At 38.7% G+C, this 18,841-nt stretch overlaps 1 protein-coding gene across 36 annotated transcripts in view; it reads left to right on the top strand.

Annotated features, from left to right (window-relative positions):
* Positions 1-18,841, top strand: part of ADGRL2 (adhesion G protein-coupled receptor L2) — a 480,081-nt gene that overhangs the window by 414,450 nt on the left and 46,790 nt on the right. For 28 of the 36 annotated variants that reach the window (XM_038412994.2, XM_043490399.1, XM_043490406.1 and 25 more), the window contains 5 exons: positions 10,442-10,738; positions 11,252-11,355; positions 12,197-12,382; positions 13,336-13,374; positions 16,224-16,407. In XM_038412994.2, coding sequence (XP_038268922.1) covers positions 10,442-10,738; positions 11,252-11,355; positions 12,197-12,382; positions 13,336-13,374; positions 16,224-16,407 — 810 coding nt within the window. The remainder of the gene's footprint in view (positions 1-10,441; positions 10,739-11,251; positions 11,356-12,196; positions 12,383-13,335; positions 13,375-16,223; positions 16,408-18,841) is intronic. The other 8 variants (XM_043490418.1, XM_043490407.1, XM_043490415.1 and 5 more) reach the window with 1 other exon arrangement.

Here is an 18,841-nt window from a genome sequence, read left to right as displayed (position 1 = left end):
TGGACATTTTTGTTTATAGACCTTGATTTTGGCTGAAGGGCAAGGAGGATTTCTTGAGAACCCATGGCAGTGTTACTTTATGTTGGTATGACACACATTGAAGTGCCTACTTTATAGTTCTAAAACACCGGATAGTTATTTTATTAGGAATAAATGCTTGTATTTGTGTCACCTGTACTAGAGGAGATCTGTTGAAATAAGACTAATTTCATTCATTTTGAGCCAGAAACCTGTTAGCATTTGTGCTCTGCTTCCCGACTTTTAAATTGATTAAAATGTATCTAAAGACCTTTTAACTTCTTAGCACCAGCAGGTGAAAGAGATGTGTGCTAGGAGGTTTTGGGGAGACTGAAGGGGTTAATGTGCAATGCCAGGTATAAATGTTCTAAAGTTTTTCCATCCTTCTTGCACTGTCTCCAGTATCTGCTTAGACAAGATTATCCTACATCTTTCTAGCACATTATAACATTGTGGAATTACACATTAGTCTTCCAGGTAAGTCTGTAACAATTGCAGTCAATCTGAAATGAGCACAACTATCTGCATCAGCTCTCTTAAAAAAAAGGGGGGGGGCTTTTGGGACACAGATCTCAAAAGAAATTACTTCAACAACTATGACCCACAAGTTAACACCAACAGGTAGAGTAAATTAATGAAGAATACTCTGTGGAACATTTTGGCAAGGGGGATACAGGGAGAGAGAAGAATTTTGACAAGCTTCTTTATCATTGAAGGCAAATGTTTCACTTCTCATGTCATTAATATGTACATTTAGTAACTTTTTTTTCCATTTCAGAAAGTCTTATAATAAGGTCTTGTCTACTATGCACAAAAGTTGTACCACTTCAGCTATATTAGTATAGTCAAAGTGGTACCGCCCCCACTACTGTGAATACAGTTATATTGGTAAAAGCTCGTTTTTACCAGTATAGCTATTTCTAGTTCAGGAAGGAGAACAAGCTATGCAGGTATAAGGTACCTTCATACTGGTATTACTGCGTCCTCACTAACTGTTGTACAGGTATAACTATTTTGATGAAAAAATCCCACCCCCTAACTGACATACCTGTAATTATTCTGGTACAAAAACTGTATGTAGACCAACCACCATAGATTGTTTTTGGAATGTTATTTTATGTTGTAACTGGATGCTGAGGAACGTTTGACGATGATGGGGTCAATTGGAAAGCAGATGCTGGTTCTAAGGATTTTATGGGACTGGGGCAACTGCCCTAGTGTTTGTTTCACTGTTGGAGCTCTAGTCAAACAGCAGGTGAGTGAAGCAAGAGCTTGAAAGGGAGTAAAAAGCTTTCTGAGCTAATACTACTCTTCCATTCCTTATATAGAATAGAGTGTTAGCCACAGAGTTTTCACTGTTCATCCATGAAGGTATCTTTTAGAAAATTTTGGGGGTTGTTTGAGAGTCTGTGTGTAATTACACTATTACAGTTTTCAGCTCAGTGGAAGACAGTGAGTATATATTGATTTTTAATTTTATTTTACTACAGACACACAAATAAATCTATGTACTTGTTTCTCTTAGCAATTGGATGAAGAAGTGGGACTGAGTCGACTTGTAGGCTCTAAAGTTTTACATTGTTATGTGTTTGAGTGCAGTTATGTAACAAAAAAAAATCTACATTTGTAAATTGCACTTTCATGATAAAGAGATGGCACTACAGTAATTGTTTGAGGTGAACTGAAAAATACTATTTCTTTTGTTTATCATTTTTACAGTGCAAATATTTGTAATAAAAATAATACAAAGTGATCAGTGTACACTTTGTATTAGGTGTTGTAATTGAAATTGATATATTTGAAAATATAGAAAAACATCCAAAATACATTTAATACATTTCAATTGGTATTCTGTTGTTTAACAGTGTGATTAAAACTGCGATTAATTGTGACTGATTTTTTGAATTGGGTTTAATTTTTTTAGTTAATCGCGTGAGTTAACTGAGATTAATTGACATCCCTAATATATATAATCACATACACACACACATATATGTAAGAACTAAACATAAATTTTACCATAAATCTCCTTCAGTCTAAAGGTGAAGGTCTATACTGCAGCTGATATTATTCTTGGGTAGATGGATTTGTGCTAGCGAACATGCTAAAAATAGCAGTGTAGGCAGGGATAGCCTGGGCAGCGGCTCAGTCTAGCCACCTGAGTGTGTACCCAGGGGGTCAGAGCAGTTTGTACGCAGTTATGCTGGTCAAGCAACCCCTGACTACAGTATGCATTTTTAGCTAGCTCGAGCAGAACCAGCACGAGTCAGCCTATCCGTGCTGGGAAGCACGCTCTGAGCTTCAGTGTAAACATACCCTAAGCCAGCTCCCCATAGTAAAAGAAACGGCGCATTGAAGAGGGACAGAAGCTGCCTAATATGAATGCCCTTTAAATAAACAAATATAAAGTCATAGAGGAATTAGGAAGACAACCCTTAAAACCAATATTTTTTTGTATAAAATGCTCAGATCACTTCAGTGTCAGCATAATATTCATTTAAACTGTATAAATTGATCATCAGTTTTCTTATTACAATGTGATTTTGGGGTCTGCATGTGTAAACTACTTATTGGTATGCTGGAGACTGGAGATCAAATTTTAAAATTATTAGGTTGACTAGAGGGTTTTGTTTTGTTTTTTGTTTTGTTTTTTTGTTTTTTAGTACTTGCACAAGATCATTTATAACAACTGTCAATGCATACTTTATATGTGGAGCTCATTCCCAGGGGGTGTTGTGATGACCATGCACACTTTATATGTGGAGCTCATTCCCAGAGGGTGTTGTGAAGGCCAAAAGAATTAGGTAAGTTCAGGGAAGATAGGTCCACCAATGGTTATTAGCCAAGATAGTCAGGGACGCAACCCCATGCTCTCTGGGTGCCCCTAAACCTCAGACTGCCAGAAGCTGGGACTGGATGTTGGGATAGATCACTTGATAATTGCTCTGTTCTGTTCATTCCCTCTGAAGCATCTGGCACTGGTCACTGTCAGAAGACAGGATACTGGGCTAGATGGACTATTGGTCTGACTCAGTATGGCCACTCTTATGTTCTTAACTGGGTCTGTTCATAAAGTTGGGTGTTGTTTCTACATCTTTTAACCATAGCACCTTGGTTTTTTGCTGCCTTGTCCTAAAATATCCTAGTATCAAGCATTTAATGATGTCATAGAGTTAGTGCCGCAAAAGCAGACACTGGCTTTGACTTCTTCTGTTGGAATGGTTAATTTGGGGCCATTATGGAAAATTTAGCAATCTGTGTCACTTCTCATTGGAATGGGAGCAGTAATGACTCTCTCTGATCCCTCTGTCATCTGTCTGTCTGCTGTCTTGACTCTGTCAATGCTTGGCTACACCATAACTTCCAAATGCTGAGTGTGTCAAAGACTGAAGTCCTCCTGAGTAAAAAGACTTCTTTGTCATATCTGACTCACACTCCTGAAGTCAGACATTCGCATTACTCCCGAGACCAAAAAATCTTGGACTCATTCTTGACCTCAGACCTGTGTTTTCCTTCTTCAGATGTCTCCCTTATGTTTAATTCTGCCTATTGCAATGTCTAGAATATTGCCAGTATTTGATCTTACTTTGACCCTGCCTTTGCTGAAACCCTTATCCATGCCTTAATCACAATCTCTGCTTTTGCAATTGCCTGTTTTACAATATTCCTCAATCCTTCAGGGAATTCAGAATGTTGTGACCAAAGTACTCTCTTGCACCAAGAAACAGACCCATATCACATTGGCCTTTTCTCTCCTTCACAGCTCATTCCCTTGACTTCATCCTTTGTATGTTGTTTTTCCCCTCTCTGCACTTACGGGGATTACAGTACATAGTTCTGTAAAGTATTCTCTATGCTAACACTCTCTCTACAGCACTTTGATACTTTGTATGATGGAAACCACATAAAAACTGTGCAGGAATGTGGTTTCTTGGGTTAAGTGAAAAGAAAAGTTTTTAAAAAGTTAAATTCCTAAATTAGTAATACAATATATTTTGACTTAAAATAACAAACAGATACAACTCAAAACAAGTGTGTGCACCATACCAGATTCTTCTTTATTTGCCTGGCAAGTCCTGTGGGTGAGGATACTGCATTTTTTCTACTACACATATCACAGACACCCAAAGAAGGCAGAAGGAATTCAGGAATAAAATACTTTCTAAATTGAAAGAATTAGGAGGAGCAGGGGATATTTTAAAAAATGTATATGTTGTTACTCTGTAATGCTTCTTTGGCATCAAAGAGAAGGCAGATCCTTTTCTCAGTGAATTAGGGGAAGATTTAATCTATCCATTCCAATTTGCGCTAACCGTGCAACACAGTTCAAACTGGAGTTCATTCTCCTTATTTGCAGCATGTTAACTATCATTACATTTTATCAGATCACTGCAGGAAAATATAGGAGCTGTGGGTCTATGTAGAGCACAAGCCCTTATAGTGCCATCACCAAAGCCTTAAAATAATGGGAAGTTGGTGCAAATAAATCTTTATCACCCCAAGAATCTTCCATGGAGTCAGGCAACAAACTTCTAAAGAAAATCAGATCTCCGCCATTATCTCATGCTGCTGATTGATGGAGGAGTGGTCATGGTGAAAGAGATGAGATACTGGGAGCCAATTAACCCACTTTTCAACTGAAGCAATTTTGCCAGTTTACTGAAACCTTTATTATCATGTGCAGATATCAGTTAAGAACATGGCTATGCTAACTTTGTGTTCTCAACTAAGCAGGATTGGCTGAGTTAATAGCTGGCTGCGCAACTTCTTAATACCTAGGTGCTGCAGCAAGTGCTGGTGATTTCCCTGAGTCACCATTGAAACAATACCCCAGGTCTGTGCTAGGGGGCCATCTTTCAGAAGAGATGTAAAACAAAGGCCCTTGCTACTTGTGGGCTATTTCAAATCCCACGGCACTGTTTGTGAGAAAAGGAAGTGTTAACTCAGTGACCTAGCCAAGTGCCAATGTGTTTCTTGTTACTTTAGTAGGGTAATTTTCAAAAGTGCTTAAGTGACTTAGAAGCCTCAGGCCTGCACTACACTCGGAAATAAAATCAGTATAACTATAACCACACAACAGAACCACTAACCCAGGAACCTATCCTTGCAACAAAGCCCGTTGCCAACTCTGTCCACATATCTATTCAGGGGATACCATCATAGGGCCTAATCACATCAGCCACACTATCAGAGGCTCGTTCACCTGCGCATCTAGCAATGTGATATATGCCATCATGTGCCAGCAATGCCCCTCTGCCATGTACATTGGCCAAACTGGACAGTCTCTACGTAAAAGAATGAATGGACACAAATCAGACGTCAAGAATTATAACATTCAAAAACCAGTTGGAGAACACTTCAATCTCTCTGGTCACTCGATCACAGACCTAAGAGTGGCTATACTTCAACAAAAAAGCTTCAAAAACAGACTCCAACGAGAGACTGCTGAATTGGAATTAATTTGCAAACTGGATACAATTAACTTAGGCTTGAATAGAGACTGGGAATGGATGAGTCATTACACAAAGTAAAACTATTTCCCCATGGTATTTCTCCCCCCCACCCCACCCCCCACTGTTCCTCTGATATTCTTGTTAACTGCTGGAATTAGCCTACCTGCTTGTCACCATGAAAGGTTTTCCTCCTTCCCCCCCCTGCTGTTGGTGATGGCTTATCTTAAGTGATCACTCTCCTTACAGTGTGTATGATAAACCCATTGTTTCATGTTCTCTGTGTGTGTGTATATAAATCTCTCCTCTGTTTTTTCCACCAAATGCATCCGATGAAGTGAGCTGTAGCTCACGAAAGCTTATGCTCAAATAAATTTGTTAGTCTCTAAGGTGCCACAAGTACTCCTTTTCTTTTTGCGAATACAGACTAACACGGCTGCTACTCTGAAACCAGTATAACTATGTTGCTCAAGGATATGAAAAATCCAGACCTCTGAGAGATGCAGTTAAACCAGCCTAGCCCATGGTGTAGACAGTGCTATGTCTACAGGAGAATTCTCCTGTAGACCTTGCTACTGCCTCTCAGGGAGGTACAATACCTATGCCAATGGGTCAAGCCCTCCTGTTGGCATAGGTAGTGGCTTCACTGAAGCGTTACTGCGGTGTAGCTGCAATGGGGCAGCGTTTTAAGTGTAAACAAGCCCTAAGTCTCATTTTCAGAATTGATTTAGGCATGTAGGTGGCTACATCTCATTGAAAGTCATTGGGATTTAAGGCCAGATTTTTAAAGGTATTTAGGCACCTAAAGATGCAGATAGGAACATTGTAGAATTTTTAAAAGTGCCTAGGCCCCAACTTCCATTGAAGTCAATGAGAGTCAGGCATTTCAGTGAGAGTTAGGCACTTAGACGCCTAGTGGGGTTTTGAAAAGCAGTTACTAAATACCTTTAGTAATCGGGCCTTTACTATCTAAATTCCCCTTTCCTTTCCATTGGGGGGAAAACAATTATTTACTCCCTATCTTAAATTGTTAGGCTATTCTGTTACATAGCACGCTGTTAAATAGTTGGTGTATTTCACTCCAGTGGTTCCTATATTTTCAGTGGTGGAAGGAGTAATCCATTTGGGTAGTGGGTTCCCAATACTCCCAGATTGGCTGGGAGTCTACCGGAATTGGCCTCAATCTCCCGGTGACTATTGAAAGCAATCCAGGAGATTTTAATAGGCTGCTAAAATTCTGGTTGGCAGCACAGCGAGGCTAAAGCAGGCTCGCTACCTTTCTTGGCTCCACATGGCTCCCAGAAGCAGCCGGGATGTCCCACTCCTAGGCACAGGGAACTGTGGCCCTGAGCCTAGGAGCCGGAGGGACATGCCGGTCGCTTCCAGGAGCCGACCAAGATAAGCGCTGCCCGGCCAGTGCCCGCATCCGTGAGCCCCCTCCTGCACTCAAACTCCCTCCCAGAGCCTGCACCCCAAACCTCCTTCTATACCCCAGCCTTGAGCCCTCTCCTGCATGCCAAACCCCTCGGCCTCCATCCAGAGCCTGCTCCTGCACCCCAAACCTCTCATCCCCGGCCTCACCCCAGAGCCCTCACCTCCTCCCACACCTGAACTCCCTGCCCCAGCCTGGAGCCTCCTCCCACTCTATGAACTCCTAATTTCTGGCCCCATCCAGGAGCCCGCACCCCCATCCAGAGCCCTCAGTCCCCCACTCCCCAGTCTCTGCCCCAGCCTGGTGAAAGTGAGTGAGGGTGGGGGAGAGTGAGCGACGGAGGGAGGGGGGATGAAGTTAGCAGGGCGAAGGCCTCAGAGAAGAGGCGTGGCCTCAAGGGAGGGGGCAGGGCTAGGGTGTTCAGGTTTGTGCAATTAGAAAGTTGGCAATCCCATTTGGCTAGTTGAGTATTAATTTAAATTTGATCTAGGAAAAAGGATGATACAAATCTATGCTCATTTACCTTCTACACAATAATTATGTTTACCTCTTTTTGTTTGTTTTTTACTTGTTTGTGCAGTCCAGTTTCAGTTGAACACATTCTCACAATTTTTTTTTAAATAAAAAGGAAAATTTCCTCCTCCCACTGCCACAAGTGTTGTAGCCCAGTCTAAAAGTTAAGACCAAACAAAATGAGATTTCATAACTCCTTTAGTTTTGATGTGTGAGGCAAATTAAACATTCCTTAACCCTCTACAGTCCGATCCCCGTTCCTGGGCACAAGGGGGTGATTTTTTACCTGACTCTGAGATGCAGTCTTGGGGTGTAAGCAGTTGCTTGACAGCCATCACCTCCTCAAAATGAACGTTCTGGTTGATAGTATATGAGGCTTGCATGTTCGCTCCTTCCTAGTGCGTTACAGACATTACCTAACAGTCATGATTCGAATTAAATTGCAATGAAAAAGAATAAACTCCAGTTTTGCGTCTAGAGTAAACAGAAATCTTAGATTAGTTGTAGATTATATCCTCCGATAGTTCCTTAAAAACAAAATGACCTGCCTTTTAAATGCTAGATGTTTTTCAAAAGTGATTTCATGAATTGTGTGTCATTCTTTTAACATTTTCCACTGAAGGTGCTTCTCCTTCCCTGCACTTTCAACTCCATTTGGATTATTGTAGTGTGGTCTTTCAGATATGCAATTCCACTCCGGTCTTGAGAAGAGTATTTTGCAGATAGTTTTTTAAAATTTTATTTTTGTGATTTTTATGTTATTACTAATTAGGGATTATAAATAATTTTTAAAATGTCTTTCTTATTAGCAGTATTTGCAGATCATCTTTAAAACCAAAGTAGATGTGCTGTATAATTTATTTTAATGGTTAGCATTGAAAATAGTCTGCAGCAGATCAGCTGCACTCAGAGTATGAAATTGTGTTCTTAAAATAGTCATCTCACTATTGAATTTCAAATATTTGTCATGAGTCCTTTTACAGATATTTAGCTAGTTCCTATAGTATTTAGACTATTCTTGTCCCAAAACCGAAAGTAAAGGTCTAATAACAGTACTAATTGCAATATTGTTAATATAGAGTTCAGTGATTAAATATGTACTAATTAGCACTGTGTGTCATGGGATATATAGGATAATAGTTATAATCTGTTCTCCCCTGCTCCATTCTCTCCTCCCCACCCTCAGCACCTGATTCAGCAGCAGTTACTTGACACTTCTTCAAGTGATTGTGATGCTTTTGACAAATGTTAATTGAGAAAGCACTGAAAGTCTGGCTGCATTGTAATCAAAAGAAAATTACAGAGGTTTCACAAGATGTCATGCAAATACTTACAAAAAAAAAAGATAGACAGGTTTGAATAGGTTTTTGCTGGAGCTGGGTAGCCAAGAAGTTCAGCAGGATTACATAGGCAGTACTCAAACAGTAAATAAATTAGATTGAAAATAAGATGCAAACTTAAGAAGTTTCTGATCGAGATGGAGAATAATGTGAGAACGAATATCTTTGCAAAGATTGTTTTTACAAGACATTTAGTTTGCTCTTTAAGAACTTGAAACTGAAAACAAATAAAAAATTGCAGTGTAAATTTATACTTTAGCCTGGTCAGTTGTTAGTGTCTATAAAACATTTATCCACGAAGAATTGTTATAAGTGAATAGTGTGAAAAAGGATTTTAATAAAAAAAGATTGTGTCACGTGAAATGTGTAAACGACATTTGAGACTCTTAACGAAACATTTTTTGAAAAATTCTGAAAGACAGCTTGGGTACTTCTTTTTTTGTTTGCACTTGTGGTTTAATTTAATTTCAAGTATGTATATTTTTGATAAGTCATAGCCCAAGGACATGAGATGAAAATTCCCTTTGTATAATTAGGGTTAGCCTATGAGAAGTAACAGGAAAAAAAACAAAACCCAACAACCCCAAAAATGGAAAAATGTCATATCCACTTGTTTGCAGTATGTCTGGCAAGAGGTGAAGTAAATACCTGTCCTTCATTTGTAAATTCTTCAGGGCAGGCGTTAGTCTTTGCTTTGTCTGTAAAGCATCATGCATACCTGTGGAGATGCAGAAATAACAAATGATGCAGCTGCATTCTTCCACTGGCTCTTATTGCTATCAGATGAACAAATTATGGTGGTAAGCATAATATTCACAGATACCAATATTATACTTCTGTAGCTTAATAGGACTCCAAACAGATCTGTTCTGTACTTCATTAGCACAAGGATTATTTGTTAGTACATTCCCTATATGGGTCAGCAGAATCAATCCGTTGTGGGTCTCAAATCAGAAATTATTTGGCCTAACCCAGTGTTGTCTTGACACAGAAAATTAAGCCATGTACTTGCCACAGGCTTAAATTACTTGTTTCTTCATACCTGCTTTATATATATGTATATATATATATAAGTTAAAATCCAAGATGATCAAAAACTAAGACAACACATACATTCTAGACTTTTCTTCTGTTGGGATCTCATCAAGCAAGAATGATGCTGGGTGGGAAGATGTTACAATAATTATTTTCCTGCAAGGTGTAGAGTGGGTGACTCGATTTTTTTTTAGATTTTTAAATGCCCTAGTTATTTACAGCCCACAATTTTTTGTTGTTTCACTGAGCTTGATTGTTTACAGCATGTTGATTTAAATTATTCTATCAGACTGCTCTTTTTTAAGGTGATTAGAATGTGTTTAATTGTTTTATGTATATTTGTCATGTACTGATAATTCGTTACTAGTGCCTCTCGGCCTTTAGAAATGTAACTATCAGTTTGTATCAGAGAAAAGGTATAAACAAAATGTACTGAACCATCATGTTAGTTTGAGACTGAGAGAATTAAAAAAAAAAATAGACATTCAGAATTATACGCTTAACAGTGACTGTAGAGAGCACAAAAGATTGTTACTGAAATAAAGAAAAAAAGACACCAGAGAATCATGTAAAATCACATAACCTTTTTTTACCTTTCTTCACTATTTTGAAGAACAATTATTTGTATTATTACTCTTATTTTCTCCCTACAGTGCCTACTACCGCAGTGACAATAACTTCTTCAGCAGAGCTATACAAAACCACTGTGTCAACCATAAGCACGACTTCACACAAAGGCCCCATAAGCACAACATTAGCTGGAGGCACAAAGGAAGGAAACAGAGGGCCCAAGCCACCACCAGCAGTTTCCACAACGAAAATTCCTCCTGTGACAAGTTTTTTCCCTTTGCCAGAGAGATTCTGTGAACCTGATGAGGCCAGGGGGATTACCTGGCCTCAGACGCAAAGAGGAATGATGGTTGAACGTCCTTGTCCCAAAGGAACTCGAGGTATTGCCTTAAAAAAAATCTTGATCTCAAGTAAATGTTTCAAAAAGAATTGACAACTCTTATGGCATTTTTTGCTTTGGGTAATCTCAAACTCTCACGATTTTTGTTACTTGGAGTATGTAGCGTTTGTTCAGGCTTTGATCTATAAAAGGCATTTGAGAATAGGTACAGAATTACCTCACACACACTTTTCAAGAATCCAGAGCAAACTTTAGGTCTTTGCTTGAGAACTGTAGAGAAGCTTGCTTTACAACTGCCTTTCCCATTAGGAGCTGCTCTCTGGATGATTTCCAGGGAAAATCAAGAGCTTTTTGTTTGTTTGCTGTGAAAGTCTGATACTTTACCCTGACTTGTATATTGCCGTTTGTAATTTGCATTATTTTCTTACATTTTGTCAGTTATTGTCAGTGCTTTCCAAAATTTAATATAGAGTATGGAGGCATTGTAGCTGATTTCCCGAATGCATGCAGAAAAATGGTTTCAATTTCACTATTGTTTCTCCATCTGTTGTAGGAACTGCCTCGTATCTCTGCATGGTTTCCACTGGAACATGGAACCCTAAGGGCCCTGATCTTAGCAACTGTACCTCACACTGGGTAAATCAGCTGGCTCAGAAGGTTGGTTGGAACCTTTTAATATGATACACACTGGTGATTAAGGGTTTTAACTCTGAACATAAATTATTCAGCTTTGTATGTTGAAACCATCTTTATTACTCTTTGTTCAATTTAAAAGCAGAAAGAATTATGCATACTTTGTCTGTAAAGCATTTACTGAAAGCTAGGTTCACATGTGTTCTTTGGTAAGCTGTTTTCTAAATTAAACTCTTTTAATGAGTCCATGCTTGCTTAATTTCATTCCTATTAAATTCAAATGCGCTTTTTGATGTTCTATAGAAAAAAGTACATTCACCTAATAAATCAAGTACTATAAAGTGCACACCAAAATATGTACTGTATAAGCAGATGTTTAGCTAACTGAAAATGATGGAAGAAACTAGAATTCTAAAAAAGTGCATTAAAAACAGAATATGATTAGAGTGCAGCATCACTTTTTGTGCTTCCTTGCCCTAATGAGCATTAGTGAGGCTTATGAAACTAAATAATTTGCCATCACTACCAGCTGCTTGACTTTCAAATGCCTCAAACACTGGTATGAACAAAAAGATTTATTAGTGTCTGATAACAGCGGTAAAATAAAAGTGAAGATGAAAAGAAGATCTGGCCCAAAATCACCAATCTGATTTCTGGATTTGATGGCTGTTAAGAACTGCTTTTGTGTGTCATGGATCTAAGAACTTTTAATCTTCTGAGATAAAGTTATTGGTTCAGTTAGTTGCAGATTTCAAAGTACGTGCAAATGATTATTTCACCACAACAAAGATATACAGACAATAAGAATTGGAAGCCACAAGCAGAACAACAGATCCTGCTGAGATAATATAAATTGTCATTTCAGATCAGAAGTGGAGAAAATGCCGCTAGTCTGGCCAATGAACTGGCTAAGCACACCAAAGGACCAGTTTTTGCTGGTGATGTGAGTTCATCAGTGAGGTTGATGGAACAGTTGGTGGACATTCTTGATGCTCAACTGCAAGAACTGAGGCCTAGTGAAAAAGACTCAGCCGGGCGGAGTTATAACAAGGTACACAGCTTCCCACACCTCCATTTGCTAGGATAATCTTTTTTTCCCTTTCAGAAACATTACTGCCAAATCTGTGCTTTACTCCTACTGTACAAATAAAGATTTAAGAGAAAAACAAATCCACAATAAAGTGTAAATTTTATTAACTGGCTGACATGACGCTCAGTAGATGACTGGTTCAAATATAAAATGTGTGTATGCTTATTCAGATATTGAATATATCACCTCTGGTTTGAGAAGAAATGACACTATTGAACTCTGGGGAGAAGCGTATCTTCATGGAAACCCATTGCAGAATCAGAGCCTTTGTTAGTCCATTTAAGATCCGAGCATTAGTTACTAATGATAATTGGGTATATTAAACATGTAGTAGTTATTACTACTGGCAAATATTATCACAGATAAAACTATCTCTTGATATTCTTGAATGTGAATCATAATAAGATTATCATTCCAGTTTTCCTGTTGTGGGTGCTAAACTTCAGGGCACGGGTTGCCTCTTGCCCGCTGTGATTCAGTCAGCACAATGTAAATTAAGGATTTTTCACCAAGTCTGTTTTGGAAAGACCATCCCATCCCCTCACATCTCCCACTCTGGCAGCTACATTCTTGGCATTTTAGCTCTTGCAGGAGTGGTTGATGGTTTTATTCAAAATCCCTAGCTATATTGCTGAGCAGAGTTTCTCCAGAGACCAAGCATATGCCCATAGTCTACTCATAGTTTGAACAGAACTCCCATTGATGGAGGAAAGGAAGATTATAACCAGGTATATGGTTGGGGCATAGTGTTCTCCAAGAATGTTGCATGGCCCCATGGAAGTACATTGGGCTAAAACTAGACAGACATCTGGACTCTGCATACTGCAGATTTGACACACCAGACTAATTTTTGGATATTTCTGTAGCTTCCAGAATTTGTCTAACCTCTGATTTTCTTTTTTCTTACTAAAAAGCTCCAAAAACGAGAGAAGACATGCAGGGCTTACCTTAAGGTATCTCTCCTGTGCTGTCATCCTGCTTTCACCCTGCTTCAGCAACCTGCCACGCTTTATCATCTTGCTGCATGATCCTATGTATTTCAGTCTTTGATAAATGTGTTTTGTGCCCCATATCAACTGTACAAATGTTGGCTTTGCACAGGTATAATACTCTCAGAATAAGCAAATGATCAGCACTTACAACTCTTCTCCTGCCCCCTGCCCACAATCCAAAAGTACAAGAACAGTAATGAACATTGTGATTTGGAGATGATAATATCTCTTTTTCCTTGTGTTATGTTTGTGGAGAAAAAAAGTCAATAAAACAGAAATGGTGTCATATTGCTAGTTTCTTGCTTTTTCTGAGGTGCAATCTTAAATTCCAGAGATTTTTGTTAAGAGACATTACTAAGGTCAGATTCAGCAATTTAAGGGGGCAAACTGCAAATAAAAATAAAATCATTCCTGTAACTTTACAGTACAGTATGTGCCAAGTGACCCATTAGCTAAGCTACAAGGGGCATGCAGTATATTGTTACCTGACTTTCAGTTTCTTGCAGATTCTGCAGCCTCCATCCCTGCAGTGCTCAGTTCCCACACTGTGATGCTGTGCCAGTTATGTCACTGCCACCACTCAGTACTGCTAGTGGAAGAAACTGGCCTAGAGTGGATCACGTAAGTGGCTTTTAAAAATTATATTGCACGGTTTTTCAAAGTTTTTTAAATATTATTAATTTTTGCTTACACCCTATGGGATATAATAAAAACTTTGAAACACCGCACAACATAATAAAAAGAAAAGCCTCTTATCTGACATTCCCCCCTTTATATAGGACTGCTCCAGTCATCAACCTTCACAGGCTGGAGCCTTGCATAGAAATGGGAGCTGTTTGGTCACAGCAAGAATAGTAACTCTGAAATCTAAAAGGAAAAAAGAAATAGGAGTGGTGGAATCAGATTTCAAATAATAATATTTTAATTGTCCCTTTTAGCCTGGTTAATGGGGAGCACAGCAGATGTTGTTGGAATGGGATTGAATTTTCATAATTCATTTGCAGTTCACCTTTTAAGATATAAGTTAATGGGAAATGTAGTAATTGGTATGTTGCCCAGGACGCATGTGTCATTGGGATAAAAATAGTCTTTTATTTCCCCCCCACACACACACACCCTCTTTGGCAGGGAGGAGAGAGCACCTCAGAAATATTATTATATTGATAATCATTTTGATTCCACTGAAGAAATACATCGAGTTAGATTGTACCATAGTAAATAAGGCATGCTTCGAGTTAATGAATGCATATAATCAGCGGCATATATAGATACACAAGAAACAGTAGCACGACCTTAATTTTTGACCGGTATCATTTTCAATGAGTCTCAAATGGGCTTCTCTGTTCAGATAAAAATAACAAACCTCCTGAAATTAGAAATCAAAAGCTGACTTACCCTATGCAAATGAAGCAAGTTCCCACTTGGTGACAGAGGATTCAATTGTACCTCAGATTAGAGGCTCCAATCTGTATTTCTTGGTGACTAATGAATCTGGCCTCTACAGACCAATTTCTGTTCCACTCTAATTAATGGCTGCAGCAGTATCAGTGTGAGCATTTGACTATTCTGTCTCCCATTAGAGAAAGAAAAAAACCTTTTAATGCCACTTCGAAGTATCTTCAACCCGCCAGGAAGGTTGTAGTGGCTCACGGTGCTGGCAGAAAGAGGATATAAAGATGGATTAGGCTAATTAATCTTGGTCTGACAATAGCCTCGACCAGCTTTTCCTATTCATTCATGTGCACAGTGTAGTTTTCCAAACCAATATTTTTGTTTGTATAATGTTTCATTTCCATTCCCAGTGCTTTTAAACTGATCAAATTATATATGTGCTTAATGACACATTATGACTAGGTAAATGGGACAATGATTCAGCAATGCATGGCATATTCAATGCACAGCTACATTATGCATTAATGTAAGAGCCTGCCTTCAATTGATTAACTGATTACTGTGATTGATTGGATTATTTTGTAAAGAGAATGTAATGATGTCTCTTCAAATTCCCTTTTCTCCTTACTTACTGTTGTTTTATATGCAGCTTAATGAACCCTAATACATAATAATATAGTTTTCACAGTGTAGACTTTCAAAAATGAGAACTTTGTTCAGTTTTGTAATTATGCTTTCACAGATAACAGGGTCAGTCAGTGGGCATCTTGTTTGTGCTACTGATTTCCTTTGTTGAATGACCATTGTGCAGGAATGGAAGTTAGTAAGCTTCTAAGTATTTGTCAACAAGTACAGGAAAGGGGAGAAAGCGTGATGCAGATTATTTTATAACTACTGAGGCAACTTCATTTCATGCCTCTTATAATAAAAAAGAGAGTTTGTATTAGATAACAGCTTATGGTACTGTAGCTACATGTGTTGTGTTAAGTTTGCAGGATAATAGTATTGCCTTTTTAGCCTAAACGTTGGAATGCTGACTTTGGTATTAGTATTTTCTAAATGTGAATTATATTTTTTGACATTAATTTCAATATTAAGCTTCAGGCAAGACCACTGGCATTGGTTCTTACATTTCTCAGCACATTAATAACACAATCTTCATATCTGATATGAAACAAGCCAGATCTGCATGTTTACCAGTGACAGATAACACACAGCTGGTGGCTAGTGCATCTCTATTTGTGCTAGTTCAATAAAGGGTTGGAAATATTTTTATGTTGAAAATAGTTTTCTGGTGCTATTAAATCACAGTAAATCATCTTGACAGTTAATATTATAATTGTTACCAGATAACGTTAAAAATTTTCTCCCACTGCCTAGGGCAATCACACCTAATGATAGTTTTCTAATGAATACAGGCAATCGTTGACACAGTGAACAACCTGCTCAGGCCTGAAGCTCTAGAATCCTGGAAAGATATGAATTCTTCAGAACAAGCACACGCTGCAACAATGTTACTTGATACACTAGAAGAAGGGGCTTTTGTCTTGGCTGACAATCTCTTAGAACCAACTAGAGTCTCAATGCCCACCGAAAACATTGGTAAGTTAATATGTCTTCAAGTGTCGTTTCAAGTACTGCATATCCTGGTATGAGAAGAAAACAATAACCAAGGTTAATAGTCACATTACACTAAGAAAGCAGGGGTCTGCAATACTTGGTAGTGAGTTGCAGCTTCCCATCTGGGGTAAAAAGTGTTCATAAATTGGGGTGTTTTCTTAATCAGTTAAAAAAACCAATTCTTCTGTAGCATAATTAATGCTATGTAAAAAAATAAAGTAGTTCATGTTGAAAAGTTCATCTACAATTGAAAAATCATTAGCAAAATGTATGGATATGAATAGTGCTTAAATGCCAGAGATTGGATTTTCTGAAGTAAGTGAAATGCTTGTGGAAATGTTTTCCCATTATATATAATCTGTTCCTAATGAATTTAAATTACTTTCTGGAATGTGCTCTGCCAGTTACATTTTTTAGGCACATAGAACATGGACCAAATGTTTATATTAAACATAACTGCCTTCAGGTGAAAATGCGACTACATCTCCCATAATGCAGAATAGCCATGCTCCATAGATTGCAAAATAGCTGCAGATATTTGGAACGTAATTTAGAATTTAAATAATGGCACTGATGAAGGGCTCAGCATTAGGGATTTACAAATATAGGTATAGTCTTGTGATAGTTAAACCCACTGCTGGTCCATAAAATTAAAATGTCTTTAGTCTACTGATGCGTCAGTCCTCAGTGAGGTACAAGGGGAAAGGGAAGCATATGATGCTGGGGTGCTGGGTCAGAGGCTTGGGGATTGGACCGAGATATTTGGTAACGGGAAGAGTATTGAATAAATAATGTTTTGGATAGGGGTGTGAGAACAGTGTGGAACTGCTGGGTAGTTATGGTCTCGCAGGTGAAAGGCTTCTTATCAACTCAGATTTTAATCCAAACAAATAATATTTTAAACCTCTATTTTCCCTCTTAAAACTGCATCCTAAACATCACATTGTAAGCAAAGTAATATTGGTGTGAACTGTGCACTTCTAAATTCAAATTCTGGATGGCCTTTACTTTTTGTGGTGGTCACTCTGCCTGCCTAATTATAGAACTTTCACACAAAACAGTCATGGATGGTTATAAACTGTTCAGGAAGGACAGGCAGGGCAGAAAAGGTGGGGGAGTAGCACTGTATGTAAGGGAGCAGTATGACTGCTCAGAGCTCCGGTACGAAACTGTGGAAAAACCTGAGTGTCTCTGGATTAAGTTTAGAAGTGTGTGCAACAAGAGTGATGTCATGGTGGGAGTCTGCTATAGACCACCGGACCAGGGGGATGAGGTGGATGAGGCTTTCTTCCGGCAACTCACGGAAGCTACTAGATCGCATGCCCTGATTCTCATGGGTGACTTTAATTTTCCTGATATCTGCTGGGAGAGCAATACAGCGGTGCATAGACAATCCAGGAAGTTTTTGGAAAGCGTAGGGGACAATTTCCTGGTGCAAGTGCTAGGGGAGCCAACTAGGGGGAGCGCTTTTCTTGACCTGCTGCTCACAAACCGGGTAGAATTAGTGGGGGAAGCAAAAGTGGATGGGAATCTGGGAGGCAGTGACCATGAGTTGCAATGGGGGAGGTTTAGATTGGATATTAGGAAAAACTTTTTCACTAAGAGGGTGGTGAAACACTGGAATGCGTTACCTAGGGAGGTGGTAGAATCTCCTTCCTTAGAGGTTTTTAAGGTCAGGCTTGACAAAGCCCTGGCTAGGATGATTTAACTGGGACTTGGTCCTGCTTTGAGCAGGGGGTTGGACTAGATGACCTTCTGGGGTCCCTTCCAACCCTGATATTCTATGATTCTATGATTCTAAAACGTGTATCACCATCACTAATTTATCACTATCACTACTAAGTAGTTACGCCAATTGTCATTACAAAATTTTCACTCCCTTATTAGGATTTTGGATAGAATCTCTTTGTGAAAAGCTTTTGAGAATTTGAGCTGAGTTTAACTGTTAAAGAATAATTTTTAAAAACATATTCTCTCTTGTCTGACTTAATTGAAGACATTTTTCATTCATATTTTTACCTTTACTTTTTTCCCCTTGAAAAAGAGTAAGGAGGCACCTTTTGCAAATTAACCTACATGCCACTTGTAAGGCAATAGCTTCCTTTAAAGTAGACTGTGTATCTAGGCCCCTGATCTTTCAAACACTGATGTACAAGTAGTTCTATTGAGTTCAATGGGACTACTTGTATGTCAGTGCTCAGGAGAAGCTGCCTTCAAATCAAAATAATATATTGTTCATGTCAAGGCTACTGATACAGTCAAGGCCTAACAGACCAGCTGTGCAAACACAACTCCCATTAAACTAAATGGCATTCAGAAATAGAGCAACCTAAAATCTTAACTCCAGAAAGGCTTGCAGTGGACTACCATCCCCTCCATTCCCTACAGTTCTCCCTCTCTCCCCTTTAAAGACATT

This window comes from Dermochelys coriacea, chromosome 8 (assembly GCF_009764565.3).
Source record: "Dermochelys coriacea isolate rDerCor1 chromosome 8, rDerCor1.pri.v4, whole genome shotgun sequence".
NCBI classification, from domain to species: Eukaryota; Metazoa; Chordata; order Testudines; family Dermochelyidae; genus Dermochelys; species Dermochelys coriacea.
Note: the sequence above shows the minus strand (reverse complement) of the source record. Positions and strands in the feature narration are given on the sequence as shown.